At 46.9% G+C, this 23489-nt stretch overlaps 2 protein-coding genes across 2 annotated transcripts; one reads left to right on the top strand and one right to left on the bottom strand.

The window, feature by feature from the left end:
• The first annotated feature begins 1892 nt into the window (after positions 1-1892).
• On the top strand, positions 1893-5903 carry LOC125545595 (F-box protein SKP2A-like). The gene is made up of 5 exons (XM_048709609.1): positions 1893-2041; positions 3469-3742; positions 4187-4535; positions 4600-4741; positions 5336-5903. The coding sequence occupies exons 2-5, from the start codon at positions 3483-3485 to the stop codon at positions 5725-5727; spliced, it is 1143 nt and encodes a 380-aa protein (XP_048565566.1). The 5' UTR covers positions 1893-2041; positions 3469-3482; the 3' UTR covers positions 5728-5903.
• Positions 5904-13263: 7360 nt separating this feature from the next.
• LOC125547083 (protein SRG1-like) lies at positions 13264-14636 on the bottom strand. Its single transcript, XM_048711102.1, has 3 exons — positions 14579-14636; positions 14051-14117; positions 13264-13941 (listed from the first exon to the last, which is right to left on the bottom strand). Exons 1-3 carry the CDS (start codon positions 14634-14636, stop codon positions 13371-13373), a joined length of 696 nt encoding a protein of 231 aa, XP_048567059.1. The 3' UTR covers positions 13264-13370.
• Between the last annotated feature and the right edge of the window lie 8853 nt (positions 14637-23489).

Here is a 23489-nt window from a genome sequence, read left to right on the forward strand (position 1 = left end):
GGAATAATAGTACTCAATGAAAGGATCATAATAATTCCTTTATAAATTTGCATTTTTCTCAATATGTATATACACTCGTTCCTTAATACATGTCGATAACTTGCCTCTTCAGGGAATGAAGGTCGAAAAACATGATCTTTCTTATTGTTTGTTTAGCATGGCGTAAATTTATAGTTCATTGAGCTTGGACAACATAACAACAAAACTTACGCTTCTCAATTTATTTCTTGCAAATTTCTGTATTTGTATGAATTGACAATCTGAACAATATGTTTTATGTAGAAATAAATGTCAGAACAAGACACTGGAGGTGTGTGTGGAAGAAGTTCTAAAGTGTACATGTGGTAAGATACACATGCACTTGGAAATCTATATCACAACCAATTTAAGGAGTACAGAACTGTAAATTGGACATACAATATCTTAGCAACTACATGCGATGTATAAAATATTTCACCCATGGAACATACAATATCTTAAACTATACATAACGAAGAATTAACTTGTTGTTTTAAACAATCCTAAGAGTAGAGAAAACAGATGCATAATAATCTAAATTTGAAAAAACAGTGAAAAATTGAAAAAAAAATTATAAACATTGTTAAATGTTTTACTAACATGCAAAGTTACATGTCTGGAAAACATTTGTCAGAGTTTGAAAAAAAATCAATGTTCCAAAGTGCTTAAATTTTTTGCCCTATTTTGAAACATTGGTCTTTTTCTTGCCTAGGCCTCCACAAATGTTTTTTCACCATGAAATTTTGCATGTTGGCAAAACATTAAACAATGTTTGTCTTCCTATTTTTTTCCAGATGGTACTATTCACCCGAGGTGCATATGCGCCCAACTGCAGAAATTTCATGTCCGATCAAGAGAGATATTTATGAGGTTAACATTAAATTTGTAAAAAATATGGTAACAAATATTCTGAAAGAATTCACAAGTGTAAATTGTAAGGTACTTCATGTTTTTGTAAATTTTCACGCAGGAGTAAACATATGTTTGCGCCCTCGGTGGAGGTTTTTTTCCCTAACAAATGGTGAATTGTATTGACTCAAAATGAAGCATCAAAAAGATACAAACAGAACGAGCACATACTCAACCTTTGTATTGCTAGGATGCACACAGTCAACACCAACACACGCACACAAAAACACGCCCACGGTACCCAAAGTCATATAAGACCAAAGTTATGTGTAGGCGAGACCCAAAGCAATCAAATCTACGATCGGCAAATTACAACAATTACTATATCCGCACCGACCAATTCATAACATACATGAACGACGAGATTCTTCAAACAACAACGCCTTCAAGAAAGGAGCGACGATCAAATGCCGCTGTCACCGGATCCAACCACGCAAGGCTAGAATATAGTTTTTTGCGCTGGAAACCAGTCCAAACATATTCGCGCAGTACCAACTCTGGTCAGATCTAGGATTTCACCGTAGCTTTTTTTATTTTTTGAGGAATGTTTTCCCCGTAGTTTTACCCCCACCACAAAAGGTCCCTCCACTTCCCCACCGAATTTGGTTTCTTCCAAACATATCAATCTAGCACAGGATCTGACAGTTCTGCCCCCGAGCACAAAATCTACCCCACGCACAGAAAAGCCACTGCCCCCCACGTCAACGGCCGTTCCTGCGCATCCCCCGGGCCGGGGCGTTTCCAGAAGTTTCGCGGTGGCGCCTACAGACAGCAACAGCCCACAGACACCCCTCCCGTTTTCCCGTCACCGCGTCTGGGAAAACGCAAAACAAAACGGGAGGCTGAGAAAAAAAGAGTCCGCCGCCGTATACTACGGGCAGAAAAAAAAGGAAACGTCGCAGTCCCCACGGCCTGCTCACGTGCGCAGCCCCCCGCCCGCCACGCGCCGCCCTCGTGAGCCCCCCGTCTGCCCTATTAGAACCCGGCCTCGCTGCCTCCACAGGCAGCCGCCAGTGCTCAACTGCGGCAGCTAAAACTCGATTTTATCCCCGGAAAATAGATCGCCTCTAGTCAGCGGCGGCGCCGCCGCTTCGCTTCTCGGCTTGCTCGGCTGGTGAGTAGAGCTCCCGTCCTTTTCTCCCGTGTAATTTATCCTTGCTGTTTGTTTCTCCCAAGGAATTCTTGTAGTCCCGTAATCCTGTTTGGTGCCGGGGAGCGGGATCGCCTCCGGAAACTGGATCTGCTTCGATTCTCGGAGCTTTCGCTCGGCGTTTCCGTAGGTTTTCTTTCTGTGGCTGCCTGTGCGCGAAAGCTACTTCGATCCTGGGCAAAGCCGTGGTTGTTTTCTTGGATAATATTCCTCGGATCCTGATGTTTGCACCGGGTCCCTGTCTCCGGCGGACGCTTATCCGCCGTGGAGGCTGGCCCGGTTAGCATTTAGTCCCCGAAGATTCGAGCTAATCTCTCCATTGGATTCTCTGGATTAGCTGATTAATGGAGAATTTTTCTGGATTAGCCGATTCGCTTCTGGTAGCGGCGGAGCATCTTATGCTTTAGTTTGGTTATATTATTCTGGTTTATTAAAGGTTTGCGTTGCTGTGCACGCCTCTAGCGGTTTATAGAAGTATAGAAGATCCAAGTAGAAGGGGCCGGAAACTCTGACAACTTCCAGGTGAAGGGGCCGCCCCCGGTGCTTGCTTGCCGTTTCCTTCCAGTTTTTTGCTTAGTGCGTTCCACGGCTGCAGACCTCCAAAGCTCCTTTTGAGAAGGTCGGCGTTATGCAGAGTTCACTCTCCCGGAATTTTTGCGCAAATTCCTCTATCGGAAGTTGCTAGTTGCCGCAGATATATTTGATTTTAGGTGATCTCGTAGGGAGAGATTGGTTTCTTGATAAAACGTAATGATCCTAAGGCCGTCCATTTCTAGCTGACTTTTGGTTCCTTCTGAACTTCTGGTTGACTTGAGAGATTAGTGCAGTAGTCGTTGCTTCTTGAAGAATTCTTTTCTTGAACACGCATCTAAATGCGTGACATTCTGCATCACAAGAAACTCTGCCACGGAAGAGAACTCCATGGTTAAACAACGGCTTAATAGCATAAGCCAACCAAAGAAATTAAAGCACACGGCAAGAAAACCAAAACAAAGCAAAAGCAGAAAAGAAAAATCAAGTACTGAGCAAAAAAGCGAAACATAGCAAAGAGACAAGGACGGCACTACTTATCTAGGCAATAGCGTCTAGGTTCTCGATTGCATTATTGCTCCATTCCTCTGTTTGTGTTCCCTACCTAATCTTGCGGGTATTTATCTTCGGTTCACTAGATGTGACGTGTTTAAGTAAAAGTAGTAAGAACCCTACCTTGGTCAGGTAATTGCTAGATCTCGGTGAGGGCTTCTGACAGCGACATTCCAGTATGGTTTAGCGCCCGGGGAGGTTACTTGGATCTTGCTTTTACGTTTTTGTTGCGGATACTTATTACTTACTAATCTAACCTATTGACTCTGTTTATACAAGTTTGCTAATAGCTGCACTACTGAATGCAGGTTTCTCTGTAAAAATGGTCAATGCACAGATGGTGAGTGGGTACTTGGACAATTCGTTCAATGCACTCATGGTTTCTGGTGGCGGTGAGAGTGGACAGACACAGAATGGTGGCACGGACACCACCTTGTCAGGTTGGAAGGACCTCCCCATGGAGCTTCTGCTGAGGATCATATCAGTAGCTGGAGATGACAGGATGGCCATTGTAGCCTCCGGTGTTTGTACCGGGTGGCGTGATGCACTAGGATGGGGAGCCACGAGTCTCTCCTTCTCGTGGTGAGTGATCCTCCATTCTGCATATCTCTCATATGTGAACATGCCCAATTCTTCAGTTTACAAGATGGTTCAAAATTTTGGTCATAATTATGAAATGTCACTTGTAGGCTGTAGCACAGCTTATCACTGGGTTCGTAGTTTAGATCCTTCTACTTATTCAGTCATATGATGTATGTTGGAAGTTCACTGCAAATGTGAAAACTTTCTAAGTCATTCGTCAGCTGTCCACCTTGATTCTAGAAAGAACAAAAAAAAATGTTGTAGTTATACAGCAATTAAAACTGCTCAATCAGATGATATATTTGTCCCAAGAAACTTTAATTTCTTAGTTCGAAATAAATAAATGGTTTGTTCAGGGCCTTATGTGACAACTACAAAATCTTGTCTTATTAGCAATGTTTGAAGTGCAGTCCAGATATTGATTGACCAAAGTGTCATTTTCAGGTGCCAGGACCACATGAATGAGTTGGTGATATCACTGGCCCACAAATTTACAAAGCTTCAAGTCCTTTCTCTAAGGCAAATCAAGCCTCAGCTTGAAGACAGTGCAGTGGAGGCTGTAGCAAATTCTTGTCATGATTTGCGCGAGTTGGATCTGAGCAGAAGCTTCAGGCTTAGTGATCGGTCCTTGTATGCTCTGGCACATGGGTGCCCTCACCTTACAAGGCTGAACATCAGTGGATGTTCCAATTTCAGTGATGCTGCTTTGATCTACCTCACTAGTCAGTGCAAGAACTTGAAATGCTTGAATCTGTGCGGGTGTGTGCGGGCAGCATCCGACAGAGCATTGCAGGTACTAAAGCTGCGACAGCATATTTTGCATGAACCGTTATTTAATCTCTATTATCTTGGTTCAGGCCATAGCCCGCAACTGTAGTCAGCTGCAATCTTTGAACCTTGGTTGGTGCGATACTGTCACTGACGGGGGAGTCACTAGCTTGGCATCAGGATGTCCTGAACTTAGGGCCGTCGACTTGTGTGGCTGTGTTCTTATAACAGGTAATTTGTTTGATCGATCTTATGTTCCCACAGTCTGCACAATCTGGTGCTCTGTTGATTGCTAAAACAAAATATACAAGGATATTAGCACTTCGTTTCTCTGCTCTGCTAAGGTAGTTTAACTATTTAGTTAATATCAGACATGCTGACTGACACAAACAATATCAGAACTGAGACTGGCTTTCTGCCAAGTCTTATGCTTTGCAATCATATTGTAATTTTAGGACAAGGCATTTGCAACTCGCATTATTTATTGGAATGCACAGTCTCAAACATTACATTACACGCATCCTTGGACTTTTTTAGTTTGCTATATATGTCTTCTTACATAATGTGCAGTCTTCCTGATTTTGTTAAGTTGCTTCTGCATCCTTTACCCTTGTACACTGTTCTCTGAGGTGCAACCTTCATACTTATCCAAGATCAAGTCAAGTGTGCTCATCCAAATTTGTTTCGGTTGTTGATGATGTTCACCATGTACGGCATTGTTATCTAAGTTCAGCATCGTTTACAGTGCTGTAGTTGCTTGTCAGTCGCATGCAGAGCCATGCTCATTGCCTGAAATCTGACTCCTGTCCGTTTCTCCTTCTGCAGATGAGAGCGTGGTTGCTCTTGCAAACGGCTGCCCACACCTGCGTTCCCTGGGGCTGTACTACTGCCAGAACATCACCGACCGGGCCATGTACTCGCTGGCCGAGAACAGCCGCATCAGGAGCAAGGGCATGAGCTGGGACACGGCCAAGAGCAGCCGCGGCCGCGACGACAAGGACGGCCTCGCCAGCCTCAACATCAGCCAGTGCACCGCGCTGACGCCCCCGGCCGTGCAGGCGGTGTGCGACTCCTTCCCGGCGCTCCACACGTGCCCGGAGAGGCACTCCCTCATCATCAGCGGCTGCCTGAGCCTCACCGCCGTGCACTGCGCGTGCGCCCACCACCGGCACCGCGCCGGGGCCGGGAGAGCCATCCTGTCAAACCATGCCTACTGAGGTCCCTCCCTGTGTGGATCATGGCAGGGTTCTGAGATCCCGGCATGGCCGAGTTTGTATCGTGTTGTATCAGCGAACGTGAAGTGGAACCGAAGGTGCGGTGGAAGTCTGTGTGTCTGTACTTGGACATTAACAAAATGAGTTCTCCGAAGAATATGTGAGCCTTGCTTGTGCAATGTGCATGTCAGTTTTGTGTGTGTGTGTGTGTGTGTGTGTGTGTGTGTGTGTGTGTGTGTGTGCGTCACGGGACTAGTCACTATGGCTAGGCAAAGCTGGCCTGAACTGATTTTATTAGAAGAAAGCTACAGTATTTACTAAGCTGAGATAACTAGAGGGGACTGAGAGTGCGAAGCAAGAATCACAACGCCCCCCGGTGTCAACCTCGCTCGGGCGGCGCCCGATCCTTATTTCCCGACGACCCTTACTACAGCGCATATCTCATTTTACCTCGCTTGGGCGCACCGGGGACCCCCTGTGGGCTCGAGCAAGCCACCCCGCGCCTCCCGCTCATCTTGCCGCCGCAAGGAGGCGTCGCTGGGCAAAGCCACGGGACCCCTCGGTCACCGTTCTCAAGCGCGGGGCTGGTGTTGCTCCGCTGCTCCACGTGGCGATGCTTGTAGCCGTGGCCTGAAGCCGGAACGGCGTCTTCAGGGCGGGTGGTGCGCATCGTGGGCGTGTGCTGCGGCTGCCTTTTTCGTTGCTGCTTCGATAGGCGGTGTAGGGGCCTGCTGTTGTGCTCGAATAAAGGTGGCGGTCCTGGGGTTCTTCTTGCGCCAAGACGAAGAGTTGCCTGACGTTCGTCCTTCCTGATTTGGCCGGAGTGGCGGGTTCCAGAAGGCTCCGCAGGCGAACTCCCATGAACGTATTAGGTCTGGAGATTGCTGGATCGGGTGGGATTCGTTCGTACCCATTGGTTCTCCGTTAAAGAGCGGGCGGCGTGAAGCTCTGCTATCTGTTGTCATCAGGAGATATGTTTAGCTCCATGTTGATGTCAGAGACGGAGAATGTCATGGAAGCCGAGATTGGAGGACTAGTAATGGTGATTAGAGTCTACGACGTTGAGGAACTTTCTTAGAGTTTTGGGATTCGTAGCAACGGTATGTAAGTGGGGGCGACAACACAGGTGAAGTTCAAAGTCTTCTGTTCAGGGTGAAAATCCAAGGTCTGACCTTCATTGGTTGTGCCTGGCAATGGTTTTGTTGAAGACATTGTTTTGAGAGCGGGGATTATCTCCGGGGTGAAAAACCAAGATCTACGATCGGACGACGACGGTGTTGGTGCACAATTTCCTCCTTAAAGATGTCGCTTTTGGAGAACCTGGACATCAGGTGTTGTCTTGGTGGTGGTTATGCTGCTGGCTGCTGCTGCAAGGCCTGAAACACTGTAGCGGGACTTTTTTTAGTCTCTTTTTATTTTTTGGCTGCGTGTATCTGTAACGTCATTAGGGCATTGCGTTGTTGCAGAGGCTGAATGTAATTGGTATCTTCACGATATTAATATATACTTTTTATCGAAAAATCTCATTCTACTGCTCCCTAAAAACTGATAGAGTTAATATCGAATTAACCAGCAAATCAATCTGTTTGATCAGATTTTGGAATCATTGATGATAAGTTAATTTTAGAAAAGTGATGGAAAGATTAGCATCACCTCGTTGGAGTTGGACCTTTTTATGCGAGATTCTTTTTCATATGTCATAGAGCTTAAGAAAAGAAGTGGTTTTTATGCACAGTGTCGCTGTCCACCTTGCCGCACCTCACGTGAATGAGCAACTGAGCCGAGTTTAGACCTATGTTACTGGTGCGCTTGTGCTTAATTAGTGGAAGCGATTTTAGAAACCTTTTAGGCGGTTTTGGGAAGGTTTCGCATGTTTTTTTGTTTTTTCTTTACCAGTTGTACAATTTTTATTTTTTCATTTTCAGTTAATTTTAATTTTTTTATTTCCTTTTCCTTGACATTTTCGTAAATGCATGTTAAACATTTTTTATAGATGACAATTATTTTTAGATAGACGTTAAACATTTTTAAATAGATGTAGAACATTTTTTTGGATATTGGTCGACCATTTTTTAAAACACACGATTGAATATTTTTAAACAATTGTTATATGCACGCTCATCATTTTTAGTACACATTTAACCTTTTTTATATTCAAATTAAAGAATTTTTGAACACACATTTTTTCCAAATACATGCTGAACATTTTGTTAAATGCACATTGAATATTAAAGAAATATGCACATTAAACCTTTTTTGAATACACGTTAAAATTTTTTCAGTACACGTTGAACATGCTACAAACACACGTTGATTTTTTTAATATATGTTGAACGTTTATTAAATGCATGTTGAACATTTATAAAATACATGATGAACCTTAAAACGCATAGTGAACATTTTTTAAACTCATGTTGAACATTTTTCAAATACATGTTGAACATCACTAGGCGTTGCTTTTGCTTAACCGATGTAAGATATGACAACTTAAACTCATTATCATCACTATCAAAGTGATAAATTTTATGCTCTAATTGCGACCATAAGAGAATAGATCCATGTGGTAAAGCAACAAGCTATGAAAATACAGTGCCAATTAAATATAAGAAAAATAAACGCACTTTCAATTCTTTGTGATGGCCGGCAGTTGACAGATGGGCTCGGGTGGAAAAAGATGCGGTGTGTGCTTTCGGCGACTAGATCGGCACGACGGCGGTGATAGAGCTTGATTTCGGTGACGATAACAATCCACGACCGTGTCGGAGTGAGGTGGGCGAGCGGCAGAGGCAGTAAGGTGTAGGCGAAGGCAAAAGGTGGTCGCCGGAAGCAACGCCGACGACGATGCGGCATGCGGTGGGGAGAGTGCCGGCGCGGGTAGAAACGAATTTTTTTGCTCCAAAGATGGGCGGACGAGTATATTTAAAAGTTGGGCGGCCGCGAAGTAAATATTTTACTCTAACGCATATAGGAAATCGGTTAGATGCAGTTTGAAGGAATAAAACCGAATTTTTACTCGTCCCCTGCCTTTTATTTATGGATTGGTTTGAGATGCTCCAAGACCCCTAGGTATATGGTGGCCGACAAGTGCAGTGAAACAATTCTACATGTATCAGTCTATCAGTTCATGGCCAGTCATATAAGTTTGACATGTAGGCTATAGCCAAGGAAACTTCAAACATGCATTTATGAGTTTAGGCCTGGAAGTTGTCATAAGCGCCCTGAAGGCACCTTTAGGTCTGAATTATTTCTCTAACTAGAAGAGGAAGCTTAGAGCATCTCCAGCCGTTCGGCCCCCCAGGGCGTTAAAAAGGAGCGGTATGAGGGCGAACCGGCGCTAGTTCGGCCCCTGAGGGCGACCTAGCTCCCAGTCACGCCCCCAGGCGCCGCCCCCAGGACGCAGAAATTTGAACTTGGTCGTTCCCGCTCACAAAAGACGTCACAAGTCCGGCGATCGCAAGTCATAATTCGGCGATCGGATATAGTCAGGTATACAAAAAATAGAGCGGCAGAAGTTCGCGTGCGCAACGCATCACTCGACGGGCTCTGCCCCAGGCGTCGGCGGAGTTGGCGTGCGCGGCTTGGCGGTGTCGGAGCTGCTTCTGCACTGGGCGGTGTTGGCGCGGCTTCGGTGCTGCTGGGCGTCGTGGAGGCGTCATCACGCAGGCTTGGCGGCGGCGTCGACGTGGGCGTTGGCATCAGCAGCGTTGTCGAGGGAAGCTGGTTCACGATGAGGCCGCGCTCCACCAAGTGCCACGCCTTGACCGCCTCGTCGGTGTTCTGGAGCATGTCCGCCCCGCCCAGCAGGAAAGTCAGGTCGGTGTTTCTCTTCTTCGCGACGACGTTGGTCCGGAGCAGGTCGAGCTTGACGGCGCTGCTCGACATCAACGGCGACCACCGCGCGTTGGTCTTCTCTTCACGAAGGACGGCCCGAGCCTGTGCGTCGGCGAGGCAGTGCTCGATGGACTCGTGCACTCGAGCGGTGGCCGCGTCGGCATGTTTCCCCTTCTTGACACCTTTGTTGCCATCCTGCCGCCCTTCCGATGCACCAGGAGTCGGCGCGTCCGGCTTGTAGGTCTCCTTGGCCTTGTCGAGGGTGCGCCGGACTTCCGCCCACTTCTCGCACTTGTCAATGCGCTTGTAAACGTGAAGGTACTTGAATTCAGCGTCGCTGTTGCTCTGCCGGTACAGGGCGAACATGCGCAGCAACTGCGCAGAGGAACAAACAGTTGGCGGGCGCACATGGCGAAGAGAGGCGGGAGACCGGCGTGGCATACCTGATCCTCAACGCTGGCGCCGCTCTCCGGGCGAGCCGCGACCTCCTTGATGACCCCATGCCATTTGTTGCACACCCCCTGGATATATATGCCCCCAATGGTTCGCCATCGCCTTCGAGCCGCGCTGCATGTAGACGCCCTTGAAGTAGGGGTCGACGAGTTTGCGCTCGTCGAATTCGGCCTTGATGCGCTCCCAGTACGTCTCGATGCTCTGGTTCGTGCCGGTGGTCGGGTCGAGGCAGACGACTTTCCATGCTTCGGCGAGGCATTCCTCCTCCTTGGACGCCCACTTGATGCGCGGCTCGCCTGACCTGGCCGCCCGCGTCTTCTTCTTGCGCCTCTTCGCCGGAACAGTCGCCGGCTCCTCCTCCACCTCCTCATCCTCCTCGTCCTCGTCCTCCTGCTCCCGCTCCTCCTCGCCGTAGACGTAGCCGAGCTCGCCATCCATGCCACCGCTGAGATCCACCGTCTCGTCCGGGGTGTCAAACCCGGGAGACGCGGCGGCCGCGGCCGAACCTGCGGCGATGATGTCGTCCATGTCGCCCTCGGTCTTGTCGGTGTCGCCGAGGTGCGAGAAGGGCAGCGCACAACAACGGAGATGGGGCGTCGGGGAAGACGCGTAGATGGGCAGCGAGTAGTTGTATGAAGGGTACTGCACGCCGGTGAAGGTCACCGGCGAGGGTGTGCGCTGTGCCGGGTGTCCATGGGGGAATGTGACGTTTGGGTTGAACCCGCCATGCGCGTCCCCGTCGGCGTAGCTCGGCGAGGGTGATCCCCATGTCTGCGGCGATGGAGAGCCGAAGCTTTGCTGGCCCCATGGAGCGTACTGGGCGTGGCTGCCGGGTGGATTCATCATCCCCGTGCGAATCGCCTCGGCCTCGGCTTGGTCCGCCGAAGCGGCAGCCGCAGCCGCGCGCGCCGCGTTGTCATGGGCCTTTTTGGCGATGGCCCTGTTCCGCTGGTCGGCGGTGACAGCCTCCCGTCGCTGAACTTCCGCCCTCCACTCGGCGTTCTGGACATGCCCGGTGGCTTGATCGGCGGCGCCCTCGGCTTCCTCTGCTTCGGCTGGGCGACGGAGGCGGTCGCGGTTGCCGCCGCGCGGGGGGAGACGTACTTCTTCGGTGGCATGGCGGCCGGCTGGGAGGCGAGCGGGAGGGAGATTGGCGGGAGGAAGGAGAAATGGGAGGGAAGTGGGGAAAGCGGGAAGAAACGGGGGAATGGGCTGCTCGCGACAGGGCGGACCCACGCGCCCTTTTCGCTAACTGGTGCCGGCGCCCGAGGTGCCCCCCAGGGCGCCGGGTTCTACCTGGGTCCGCCGGCACCAGTTTCGGCCCGAGCCGGCGAAAAACGGGTTTCTGGGGGGGACTGGGCCGTTTTTTCGGCGCCGACGCGGCAAAAACGCCTGGGGAGGGCCTGTTGGGGGCGCAGCTGGAGATGCTCTTACATACAATACAATGTTCAACTTCTTCAGCCAAAAAATCATCGTTACAAATGATGTGTACTTAAGGTATCTCTAACGACGACTCTCAAACCGACCGCATACATTTAGACCCTGCGGTCCGGGCGTCTTGTGCCATCCAATACGGTCCTGCATCGGTTCAAAGGGGTCTGGACGTATTTTCTCCCGCAAACCGAAGACAAACGTGGGGGCTTTGCGGGCATCCGAACAATAGCCACGCCCACTTCTGACCACCATGGCCCACCCCAAACCATCCTTCCTCCCCTGCGCGCGTTCTCATCCAGCTGCCCGCATTCATGCCAATGTAGAGCGTCCGCTCCACATTAAATCCGGCTTCAGAGCATACGCGATCTCTCACTGCCTCCTTCATTGAAGCGGCGTGCCGACCGAGAGTGCCGCCCACGACACGTCCTCGATGTCCGCACCTGTTCAGTGTCAGGGACACGTTACTGGACGGGACGAGACGGATATCTACCACGCCCGTTCAATGCCCCGTTCGTCCGTATGCCGCGAGTAAGCAGGCTCATCGCCCAAGAAACCTACTTCGGCGCCACGCATTGACGAACCCGAACGCCTGGCCTAACAGGAATCCCCTACTTAAAGGCGGCCAGAACCGCCTAACTCCACGCCACAACACAAGCCGCTCCACATCCTCCTCCATTGCACTGCATCCGCCATGACTGTAGGCGACAAAGCTCTGTGAGAGAGCCTTTCCACGGAGATGAAGCAAGAGGTGGCCGCCCTTGCAGCCGCCTGGTAGAGCCGCCGTGCCAAGCGGATCGAGGCCGACTTGTCGGCCAGCTCGCCTGAGGTCTTCGACGACGAGGACGACCCCACGATGGCGACGGGCTCCGACACATCGTACCGGAGCCCGCGCATGTGCACGCCGGCTTCACCATGGAGCAGGCGCATGCGCATGCGCACTACAACGCCGCCATGTCGGAGGTGCAGTCTACGCCAGTGTCTATGTCGGCGTTACAGCAGACGCAAAAGGAACAACGGTGCAACCCGTTCCTCCTGGAGCAGCACCAGCCAGCGGAGGGCCAGATATACGGGGATCACGCGAGCGAGGAGGCCGTGGCGGCCATGGACGCGAAGAACCCCAACTTCGTCGCGGATCAGCGTGTGATCTACGAGGTCGTTCGTGCTCAAGCCACCACTCGTCAGGAAGCGGCCACTGCGAAGGCGCATTTGCAGGCGATCGCGAAGGAGAACAACACTAGCTACGCCTTCTAACCCTGACGAACTATCAGGCGGCCCGGCGGGACGACGATAGCACATGCGCCATCATTTTCATCATGGACCTCATGTCCACCGGCAGCGAACAAGGTGTGGACTCCTTCGAGGATGAATAGGGCACGGATGGCGGCAGGGCCTTGTGTCTCATGTGGGCCGGTCCGTCTCCCGTGTTCTACTCTTCCTCACCGAAGACAGCAGCTTCACTTCATCGGTCTTATCATTGGTGCTCATGAAGACGACATATGTGGTCTCAGGAAGGGAACAACAAGGGCTTGGACACCGGTTTGCATGAATGACATCCGGTTTATATGAAATCCGCCGTGTTTGTACAAATTTCATCATGTTAATTCATAAAATTGTTAAAATATATGCGGCCAACGTTGAATGGCGGTCTTCTGTATCTGTGTCCATAAACTAATCCCCATTTGCGGATGGATGCGGGAGTAAATTTGCTGCCCTTACCTTTCCTTTACATAACGGCGTCCCTCATTTTATCTACGGGAAGTTGTTCCGGAATACTCTTTTGTGGCTGTAGATAAAACCACAATACCGCATTGAACAAGGCTATACTGTAAATCGGGCCTCAAATCAACCATCATTAAGACATTAACAGAGACATAAGAGAGACTTTAGTGGACACCACGACGATGGCCACATGTATTGCTATCAAAGCATCAATCGATCTTCATGGCGTCCATGATGTTCTTGCCGTCGAGCTTGCTGGAGACCACGAGCTTCACATACTCCTCGACGCTGACACTCCTGTACCGCGGCTCCTCGTCTCCGACGGCCTCCTCCAGCGGCCCGTACATGGTGCCGAACTTCCCGCTGTGGAACGTCGCGATGGACATCCGCTCGTGGCGTGCGTTAACCACCGCCCTGTGCTCCACGCTCCTGTACTTCCCGTTGGTGAACACCTCAATCACGTCGCCGACGTTGACGACGAGGGCGCCGGGGAGCGGTGTGACCGGGACCCAGCCGCCTTTCCGCCTGATCTGCAGCCCGGGGACCTTGCTGACCTGCAGCAGCAGCGTCAGCCCGACGGCGTCCGAGTGCGGCGACAGGCCCAGCATCCTGTCCACGTGTGCCTCCGGGCAAGGCGGGTAGTAGTTCATCCTCACTGACTGTGACGCCGCGAGCCTTGTCAAGTCCGAATGGTCTCTCACGCCCAAGTTCTCCGCCATGGCTCCCAGCAGCTCGCCTGCCACTCTTTGCACCTCAACAGAGTAGCTCTCCAAACAATTCCTGCCGCAACGACAAACAAATCAACCGGAGCTCATCACACAGCAGTATGGTGGCAACGCATGCAACCTCCATGGTATACAATTTTCTTCTTGTTCATGGATTTACTTACTTGAAGGTGGAAGGGCGGGACGGCCAGAGGTGGAGATCGCGGTAGCTGGGCGGCTGCGTGAGAATAACTTCCCATCATCTCTCTCCTCCGTATACTACAACCTCCTACCCTCTATCTTCTTCCTCTCTCAAACCTCCTTCTCTCATCTACCTAATGAATCCCATGACGTTCCTTCTTCATCTCCTCCAGTTCCTCTTATCCCTTGTTCACCACTAAAACCCCCATTTCCCTCTATCCATGTCACCTCTTACTCCTCTCCTCCCCAATTTCCGTCTATATCTTCCTATTCTGTTGTGTACTTCTTCTTCTCCTTCATTTCTTCTTTTTCCATTTTCTTTCCTTTTTTTCTTATTTCCTTCACTTATCTTTCTTTTTTATTTTTTCTTTATCTTCTCTTCTTTCTTCCTTTTCTAATTTCCTCCTTTTTTCACTTTCTCTATCTCACTTTTCCTCTCTTTTTTTCTTCAATTATCATATTATTTTAATATTTTCTTCTTAGTTATTGCTGCGGATCGAGGCAGTGCGTACAAAGGCGCTGTGTTGGCGACAGTCCATCGGGGTCGTAGTGGTCCGGGTTTGCGTACATGGGCGGCTAGTGCCAGTCGTGTTGCGTAATTTCCGGGAGATGGCCGAAGTGACACATCGGCGCGCCCCGGTTGGTGGGCTCCGGTCGGTGTGGACTATATGGTCGGGCTGATTTTCCATGAGAGCTGAGGATCCTGTTGTCGATCCCTCCAGTTCATTCCATATGCTTATGTGCACAATTGCATCACACCCCCAGTCCCACTCAGTCTTTATTAGGCTCAAGGCTACTCAATGTTCTCGTGGGTCATGACGGCCTAGTTAGTCAGCAGCGGAGCAAAATCTGGTCCTGAGAAAGGTCTCGAGCTGGTTTCACTGGGCCTCAGGGTCCCTGGGTGCAAGTTCTCGAGCGAGGTTTCACACGGCGGTTTTTGTTTTGATTTATTTAAAGACATGAGTACATATCAAATTCAAGACTCGATCTGCTCTCTCAGAGTGGTGGGAATGCGGCCAGCCTTTGACGTCTTGGCTAGCTTCCTACGACCACTGTAATGTGTTTCGCCTCCGGTCATTCCCACATCTCCGGGTTCCTCGTATCCTACGGGTCGGTATCCTTCTTTGGTCTTTTTGTGTACATTATTGTATGATGTTAGGACATCGTCTTTCCGCGGACGCTTTCGTATGTGTTAACCCTGCAGGTGTTCTTCAGCTTACATTACCCGTCGTTTCGCTTAATCGCCTTCAAGCCGAGGGTGTCGCGGGCCACTAAATCATTCTAGTCAGGTTCTTTGGCTTCCGGTTCTCCGGGGTCGGCGAGGTTTCCTATGGCGGAGTGGCTGTCGGTGTACGGGGCGGATTACCCGACCGTGTATTCGCACATAGCCCCCTGGTCGCTAGGCTGCACCATTAACGACTATTGTCTTACGTGTATCGTGGGTGTTAGCCAGTGGTTGGTTCTTGTAGTAGCTATTCTTCTTAATCAACTACAGATCTATTTTGGGACGGCCTTGAACCCCATGTATCTCATGGCTCTCTCGTCTTTACCTGTTACATCGCTCCTTCCTTTTTTGCCATGCCCGTGCCGACTGCACAACTTGTGCGGCTGCAGGTAGGCATCTGGTCACATCTATGCTGTGGTTTCTTGTATGTGGCTGACGGTTTGCGGGTACGGGTTTCATCCGCCGACCACAGTTATGTTGTTGTCTTAATGCAGTAACCGGAGCAACATCAGGTGGGTTTATCGTTGTCTGGGATGATTGTGCTGGTCGTGTAGGTTATGCTTAGTTGGGATCTCGGTTCCTCGGAGATACCGGAAAGGGTTATTTACTGCATATGCATTGTGCTGCTATGATGGCATTGAGGGTCTGCTAATGACATGTGCTTTGATGTCTTTGATCAATATTCAATGGGTTAGTTTTTGCTTTAGTTGTTTCGTTGTTTACTACCGCAGGTAGTGTTTGTCATGTTTTGTTGTTTTTTGTTTTTTATCTTGTGGTTGAGCTATGGTTGATTTTTTGTTTTTGAGTTTTGGCTAATTTTCTGGTTTCTTATGTCGTATGGTATGGGTCACTGTGATGCTCCCAGCGGTTCCCTTTGTGGAGTGGCTTCTGTTTCCGATCCTCTATGACTTCGTCTAGCACCGAGTGTCGGGCTCTTACCTTTGTTGTCGGCAGGTGAGTGGGGGTGTATCCGAGTGATCAATCGGAGGTTCTAGGGAAGCGGCTCGCGTCGTCGGTCCCGCTTGGTTCCTCTTTGATTCCAGCAAGGGGAGGAGGTGATGAGTCGCCGCGCTTCGTGGTGGTGGTGCACAGTCCGCTGGGGCTTCCGCCTTCTTGCAGGGGGTTGTGCGGAGGGGGGCCGCGTTTAGGGTGAGGTGCCTCCCTTTTATAGGCTCAAGGGCGCGCCCAGGAGTGGATCTATGGGGGGCGCGGCCCAGGTTGAGTGCCCCAGGAGTGGGGGCCCACTAGGTTTGACCTGCAGGGTGGCAATGGGGGCGCCAGTCTTATTGGGTGGTTCCCTCCTTCGCATGGGCCTCGGGATGGGTGTTCCCGTGGCCGGATCGGTGTCCGGTCCCATCCCGGTGCCCCTCTCGATTGGCACATGCTTCTTATTATCTTCACTCGCCATTCTGGATCCTCGTGACGTCCGGATTCTCCGGGGATCGCATTTCGGTCTGCATTTCATCTCTTCACTGCTCCGAACCTTAGTTGTAGCCTCGGGTTCGGGAGTGTGCTTGACGGGGGGCTTCGGTTTACACAGCGGTTGGTCTCTGTTTGGATACATGTCGCGATGTATATGGATGAACCTGATGTAAAGTTAAGACGTATACCATTCCTTTGTCTCGGTGTTATTGCCGGCTCGTATCGTCGGTCTTCCCAATACTGTTCCTTCCCCCTGTACCGCATCACTTACTGCGATGCTGATCCCGTGCCGATTGGTATTTATTATGATTGATGCATTCGTTGGCCGATCCTTCGTTCGAATTTTACAAAGACATTCGGACGTCCCGTAGTCTCTTAGTCCAGTTCGTTGTGAGTTTGGTACCAGACTTTACGGTATTCGGGGTTACACGTCTCTGGTTCTAGGACGTATTGCTTACTTGCGTATCGTTTGTGTGTTAGATTGTTCTAATTTATCTCTTTCATGACTCTTGGCCATGTTGGTCCCTGGACTATTGTTGCCACGAGTAGTTAGTTATAGGCTGTTGGTTCATGTATTTTTTCATTCCGGTCCTTATGTGATAGCTTTTGACAGTTTTCTAATATCTTTTATTATTGGTTGGCTTTCACGTTCCACTTGACTGTGATGATTCTTGGTTCTTTTGCCCTGGTGTTAGTCAGGATCTGCATTAGATCCGTATGTCTTAAATTTCTATGTTCATCCTTGCATTTTGGATGGGGTTGAGGTCGCTTTGATGTGCCTTGTTTTTTTGTTTGCCTGTCTTGGTCTGTCAGTGTGTCACGAGGCTTGTCGGCTGCGATGGGTTTGACTAGTCCGATGTGAACTCTCCAGTGCTTTCTGTGCTTGCCTCCGATGCAGTGTACAGTTTCATGGGATCCTCCCGCTTCCAACTGCATCTCGTCGTGAATTTTCTTGCATTTGCAGGTGAAAGGCGGCCGGCACGTTTGTCTTGTCCGGGGTCCTGTGCTTGTGGCGTTCGCCACGTTGAGGAAGGAGACGAGATCGACCAACAAAACTGCGAGCTGGAGTATATTGCAATAGCTAATTGAGCTGTTGTGCAAATGCCAATAGAAAAAGTCTGAGATACCGACGCGGCAGCTACCACTTTGTTTGCTTGTAAAGAGGGGAAGGGAGTATCTAGAAGGAACATAATTGGTTTGATACCAAAAATTGGTTGATATCAAAAGTTGGCAATACCAACATTTGGCAAATGCCAAATATTGGCTAGTGCTTGGTTGGCTACCATGTTTACTTGCCAATCTTACAAGAAGTTGTCAATTTTTGGCAACTTTTGATATTGCCAATTTTTGTACAGTTAAATTTCACTATGAAAACAACTTTAAACGGTGCCCCTTAAAACAAGACAATGCATTTATTTCACTATATCTTTTGAATAAAATCAGTGAAATAATGAGTGTAGACAAGTGATACAAAAGAAATGTTCAGGCATATCAAAATGAATATCCGCGTATTTCAAAATAAACGTTCATGTATTTAAAGGAAATATCACGTCAAAGGAAAATTATTGTCTTGCAAAAAGAAATTTCACGTGTATCAAAATATGTTCTTATACTTCAAAAGAAATGTCCCTGTGTTTGAAAATAGATGATGTATCTTAGGATAAATATTCATATATCTTAAGTAAACTTGAACATGTTTAAAAAACACATGTTCCAAAAGAATTATCTCTGTATCTCATACAAAATATTATTGCATTCATGAAAACAAAGAATAAAAATGTAAATGGTAAATGAGTTTAAAATAGGGTATATAAAAGAAATAAATGTGGAATTAGGGACAAGTCATAGAAAACTATTGTATTTTTACTCCCTATGTGCTGTTTTACATTTGGGGGGGGGGGGGGGTGATATGAGTCTGACACGGTCATTTATAACTAAAAAACAATGTATTTGCCATTTTGGCCGTTCTTTGAAAACGCGAAGAAAATCGATCGATTTAGACTTTGAAGAAAAGATGAAGAGGCGAAGTGTGCATGAAGCTTTGAGGCTGATAGTGGGGTGACATGGCCGGCTGTGGTGTCGCTAGCGTAGGCAAGGACGCTGTTTCCAAGGTGCGGGTGGTGGGCTTTTTGATTTTGACGCCACTTAGATTGGATGGCAACCTCGCTGGAGGTGGGGACGATTGGCCCATTCTGCAGATAAAGGACCCAGAGGCAACAATGTTGACATCGGGAGCAAAACTTCTCAAGCAGCTTGCAAATGAGGTGTTTCGTGCTTCACAAGGATGGAGGACTGGAGTTCTTTGACTCAGTGGCTGATTTCAGGGTCGAAGGCGGGAGGGAAACTTTTGGTCTATGGGTGTATATACACCCTATATGAAAGCAATAGTAATTAAATAAAATGTCAACAAATTCTGATAATATTTTTGAAATAAACTTGACCTTCCATTGTACTATAAAATATTCCATAAAAAGAAAAAATCTCGTTGACTTCATTTAAAAAAGAGAAAATTTTCAATCAAAATAGTGTGAATAGTGACCTATAATAACAAATAAATTTTGTTTTTTTGCCCTAAAGTCAACCGTGGATTTCTTTTCGTGAAAATTTATATACTAGTGCAAAAGAAAGTCAAGTTTTTTATAAAAAAATCCAAACTTTTTTGAGTTTTTTAACTAATTATTATTATTATTTTCTATATGGAGTGTATATAGACCCAGAAACCAAAGGGTATTTCCCTTCGACATCGCTAGTTCTGGAAGTTAGATTATTTGGTTTAGCTCCAAGGTGATTCTGTTCCATTGCACAATTTTTTACAAATCAAGAACATTTTGTATATACAGGTTTAACATTTTCTAAACATATTTTGTGTCTAATATTTTGCATAAATAGTTGCACATTTTTTGTATACATCAGGAACATTTTTCATACATGTTTAGCACTTTTTTAATACATGATATTTTTTTTTCATATGTATGTTTTAATTTCTACTTTTTTCGTAAACATTTTATATATATATATATATATATATATATGTGTGTGTGTGTGTGTGTGTGTGTGTGTGTGTGTGTGTGTGTGTGTGTGTGTGTTTATACACGTTTAACATCTTGAAAAGACATGATTAACATTATTTTTCATATATATGTTTTGATGCCAACTTTATTCCACACATATTCTACATTTTTTGTGTACATTATGAACATTTTTAGTACAAGTTTTATATTTTTAGATATATGATTAACATTTTTCATATATATATTTTGTTGTCTCCTTTTTCCACACATATTGTACATTTTTTGTGTACATTATGAACATTTTTTAATACAGGTTTAATTTTTTTAGATATATGATTAATATTTTTCATATATATTTTTTGTTGTCTACTTTCTTCAACAGACGCTGTGTATTTTTTGTATACATTAGGAACATTTTTATAGACGTTTAAAATTTTAAAATACATGATATATGTGTGTGCTTTTGTTGTCTACTTTTTCAGATACATTGTACGATTTTTGTATACATAAGAAATATTTTTCTATACACGTTTAAGATTTTTAAAATGGGCCACTAATGTTTTTTCAATTATTTATGTTAAGTGATTTATAATAGATATATTTCTAATATTTCAAAATATAAGCAAAAGTAAAAGAATCAAGCAAAAAAAAAGCTAAAATGTGAAAAAAAAAACCGAGCGCTTAGAGCCTGTGGTGACCGCTGCGCCGGCTCATTCGACGGCTGCTTGACGCGAGGTCCCCCCTGGAATCTTTCAAGTTCATCACGACAGACAGCTCCAACAGACCAAGCCCTGTTTGGCGCCTTAAATGACCTTTGCTTCCTTTTTTGGGCAATGCTACATGTCGGCAGGCGAATCTTTTAAATAAAAAATTGAAGCCTAGAACCGTAGAACAATCGTTCTACGGTATATTTTCATTTATATATAGAAATAAAGGTACAAAGTACAGCAACATGACGTGAGCCTCGCGAGTCGTTTGATTATGTGACGTGAGCCTTCAGTTCCTCTTCTCCAATTTTCTGCAATGATACTCTTATTACGAAACCTCTTCTCTAATTTCCCGCAACAAGAACTTGGTTGCAAAACCTTATGTTCTTTAATTTCTTGCAACAAGTCCCCTGTTGCAAAACCTTTTCTTCTCTTTTTCTTGCAACAAGACCCTTGTTGCAAAAATTGCAAACACATCTCCCGCCGCGTCTAATTTTGGGTAACAAGACACTTGTTGCAAAAAATGCAACAACGTCTCCAGGCGCATCACACACTAACACAGTTCTGCAACAACGTTGTTGTTGCAGAAATTTGGAGTAGATGTACGGCGTGGTGATGCGGCTACTGCTAGCGCTAGTGGTGCCAGGACGGCGATGAGGTTGATGGCGCTTCACGCCGGCGTGGCGGATCATGCTGGATCCATCGATTCGGTCGCTGCTAGGCGTTTGGGGGTGGAGATCCGGCATGGATGCGCTCACGACGACGACCTACACGTGATGACGCTCGGTGATGACAACCTACAGGCGGCAGTGCTCGGTGATGATGACCTACAGGCGGCGGCGCATACAAGCTGCGACGCTCGGCGACGACGACCTACAGGCGGCGGCGCTCGGCGACGAGGACCTATAAGCAGGGGCGTTCGGCTTAGCTCGCGACCTTGGTTGTTGGTCGCGAGTGCTTGGTCTGCAATACCATTTGTTTCGATCAAGCTAATGGAAACAAGGGGCAAGTTGCAGTAACTGTACTAGGATAGAGATTGCTTCTGAATCTTTCAATCCAAATAAAATCAGACGGCTACGGAGAAGGTCGATGCCCCCATAAATATCCGCCGGTTGATTGATAGTGTTTCCTTTTTTTAAACACAATACAGTACAAAACGACACACACCGCTCCTCATGTCCGGCCGGCACATTTTCACGTTCTTTTTTTTTGTTTCAAAAACCTAAAAAACATGCGCGCGAGCTGTGGAATCCAACCCGCGCCGCGTGAGATCAGTGCTGGACGCAACCACCACCCCGACAACCTCACCTGGCTTATCTACACATACATGTTTCTTCTTCCTTTCTTCACTAGTAATCGTGCACGTGCAATGCACGTCTTGTTAAATTTAATTTTTGGATATGCAAATCATGTCTTAACTATCATTACTTCCATCGTCCTCTCCTCTATCACCATGTTGCTCCACAACATATCGCACATCTTATCCTTGTCACATCTTCTCGCTTCTTTTCTACTACCTCCGTTTCTATTTCCTTCGTTTTATAATGTAAGACGTTTTTTTGACACTATGCACTCATCTTCAAGTGAAAATTCACCTCACACTTTGAACAAGTAGTGACCTAAAACATCTTATATTATTTGCTTACAGAGGGAGTACATAATATGAAAATATTGTAAGCGTACTATATAAATACACAGAGTATGTGAGGTAAACTCAACATTTAAAATAATCAAACTATACTTTATTAAGTTTCCCTAATTTTCCCCACCGGTGACATGCAAGCGATCCATCACATGAGCGTCGGTGGTACCCCTCAGCAGCAGCGGTAGCTAGCGAGGATAGCAGGCGACTGCCACGATGACGAGCGAGCATGAACATATGGCGTGATGTACTCCTCGATGACCCGCAACATCTCCTCGGCGCTGGTTCTCACGATCACCCAATAAAACTATAATGCACAAACCTTCTGCATTTCAAGATAGATCTCATTTTGTCTATATGGATAACATAACTTCCATTTGCCCCTAGATGTCATCCATGTCAAGTCTTGAAGAACAAAAAAATAATACCAAGGTGACAAGAGTTGAAAAGAAAATATATCCACTTGTAGACTTATAGTAAGTAGATCATCACTTGTCACCTACATGACCAACCAAGTAATGGAATGTATAATAGTTTGGCGCAAACCAAATAATAAAAGGGTAGATAATCTTATTGAGTGTGCCTTCAGGTACCAACAATGTGGTTCCTTCTACACATCCACAGTACAAATCTATGCACAAAGTCTAACTACAAACATTGTCCTAAAACATTCTTTATCAGCAACAAGAAAACGAATTAGCTGATTCTAAAGATTTGAACGTTCGATGTTGGACAACATCAATACCAGTTAGCTTCAGATTGAAATTCTCAGCAAGAGCCATACTGTTGTATTGCACTAAACATTGAAAATTAAAAGCAACATCAAATGAAGAACACTACTCTATGGTGCATCCACATCAAATAAACATTTCAAATATTGGTGAATATGGAAGATTAAGAAAGTGCGACATTCGTCAGCAAGCCTAGAATATGTAAATATTGGTACCCTTTTTCTGTACCTATGGATGAGAGCAACCTCAAATCTTACCAATGCATTAAGGTCATCTTCCTGACAACAGAAACTAACCTGGCAAGCACAATTGTTAGGTGACGTCACTACTTCCCATAAGATTCCTAGTGAAGCAAGAAAAAAATTGCTTTTCAGATCTGCTAGTTGCAGCCTCAAATCCTACGGATAAATCTGTTTATAGTAAACAAAATTCATGTCAACAAAAGAAAAGATTACCTGAAACAAATGTGCACCTGACTTAATCTCTCTCAACAGAACTGCAGTGCACATGTTTGTCTGTAGTAAATATCTTCCTTGCTGCATTTGTTTCAGTCTGGATCTCCTCGCTTCCAAAGGCACAAACAAGATTACTGCATGCAAAAGTACTACAAAAAGAAGATTGATACAAGTTAATACAAGATTCTACTTTGCTTCATTGCGTTCTTTACAAAAACACTGTGGGCTGC

This window comes from Triticum urartu, chromosome 3 (assembly GCF_003073215.2).
Source record: "Triticum urartu cultivar G1812 chromosome 3, Tu2.1, whole genome shotgun sequence".
Taxonomy (NCBI): domain Eukaryota; kingdom Viridiplantae; phylum Streptophyta; class Magnoliopsida; order Poales; family Poaceae; genus Triticum; species Triticum urartu.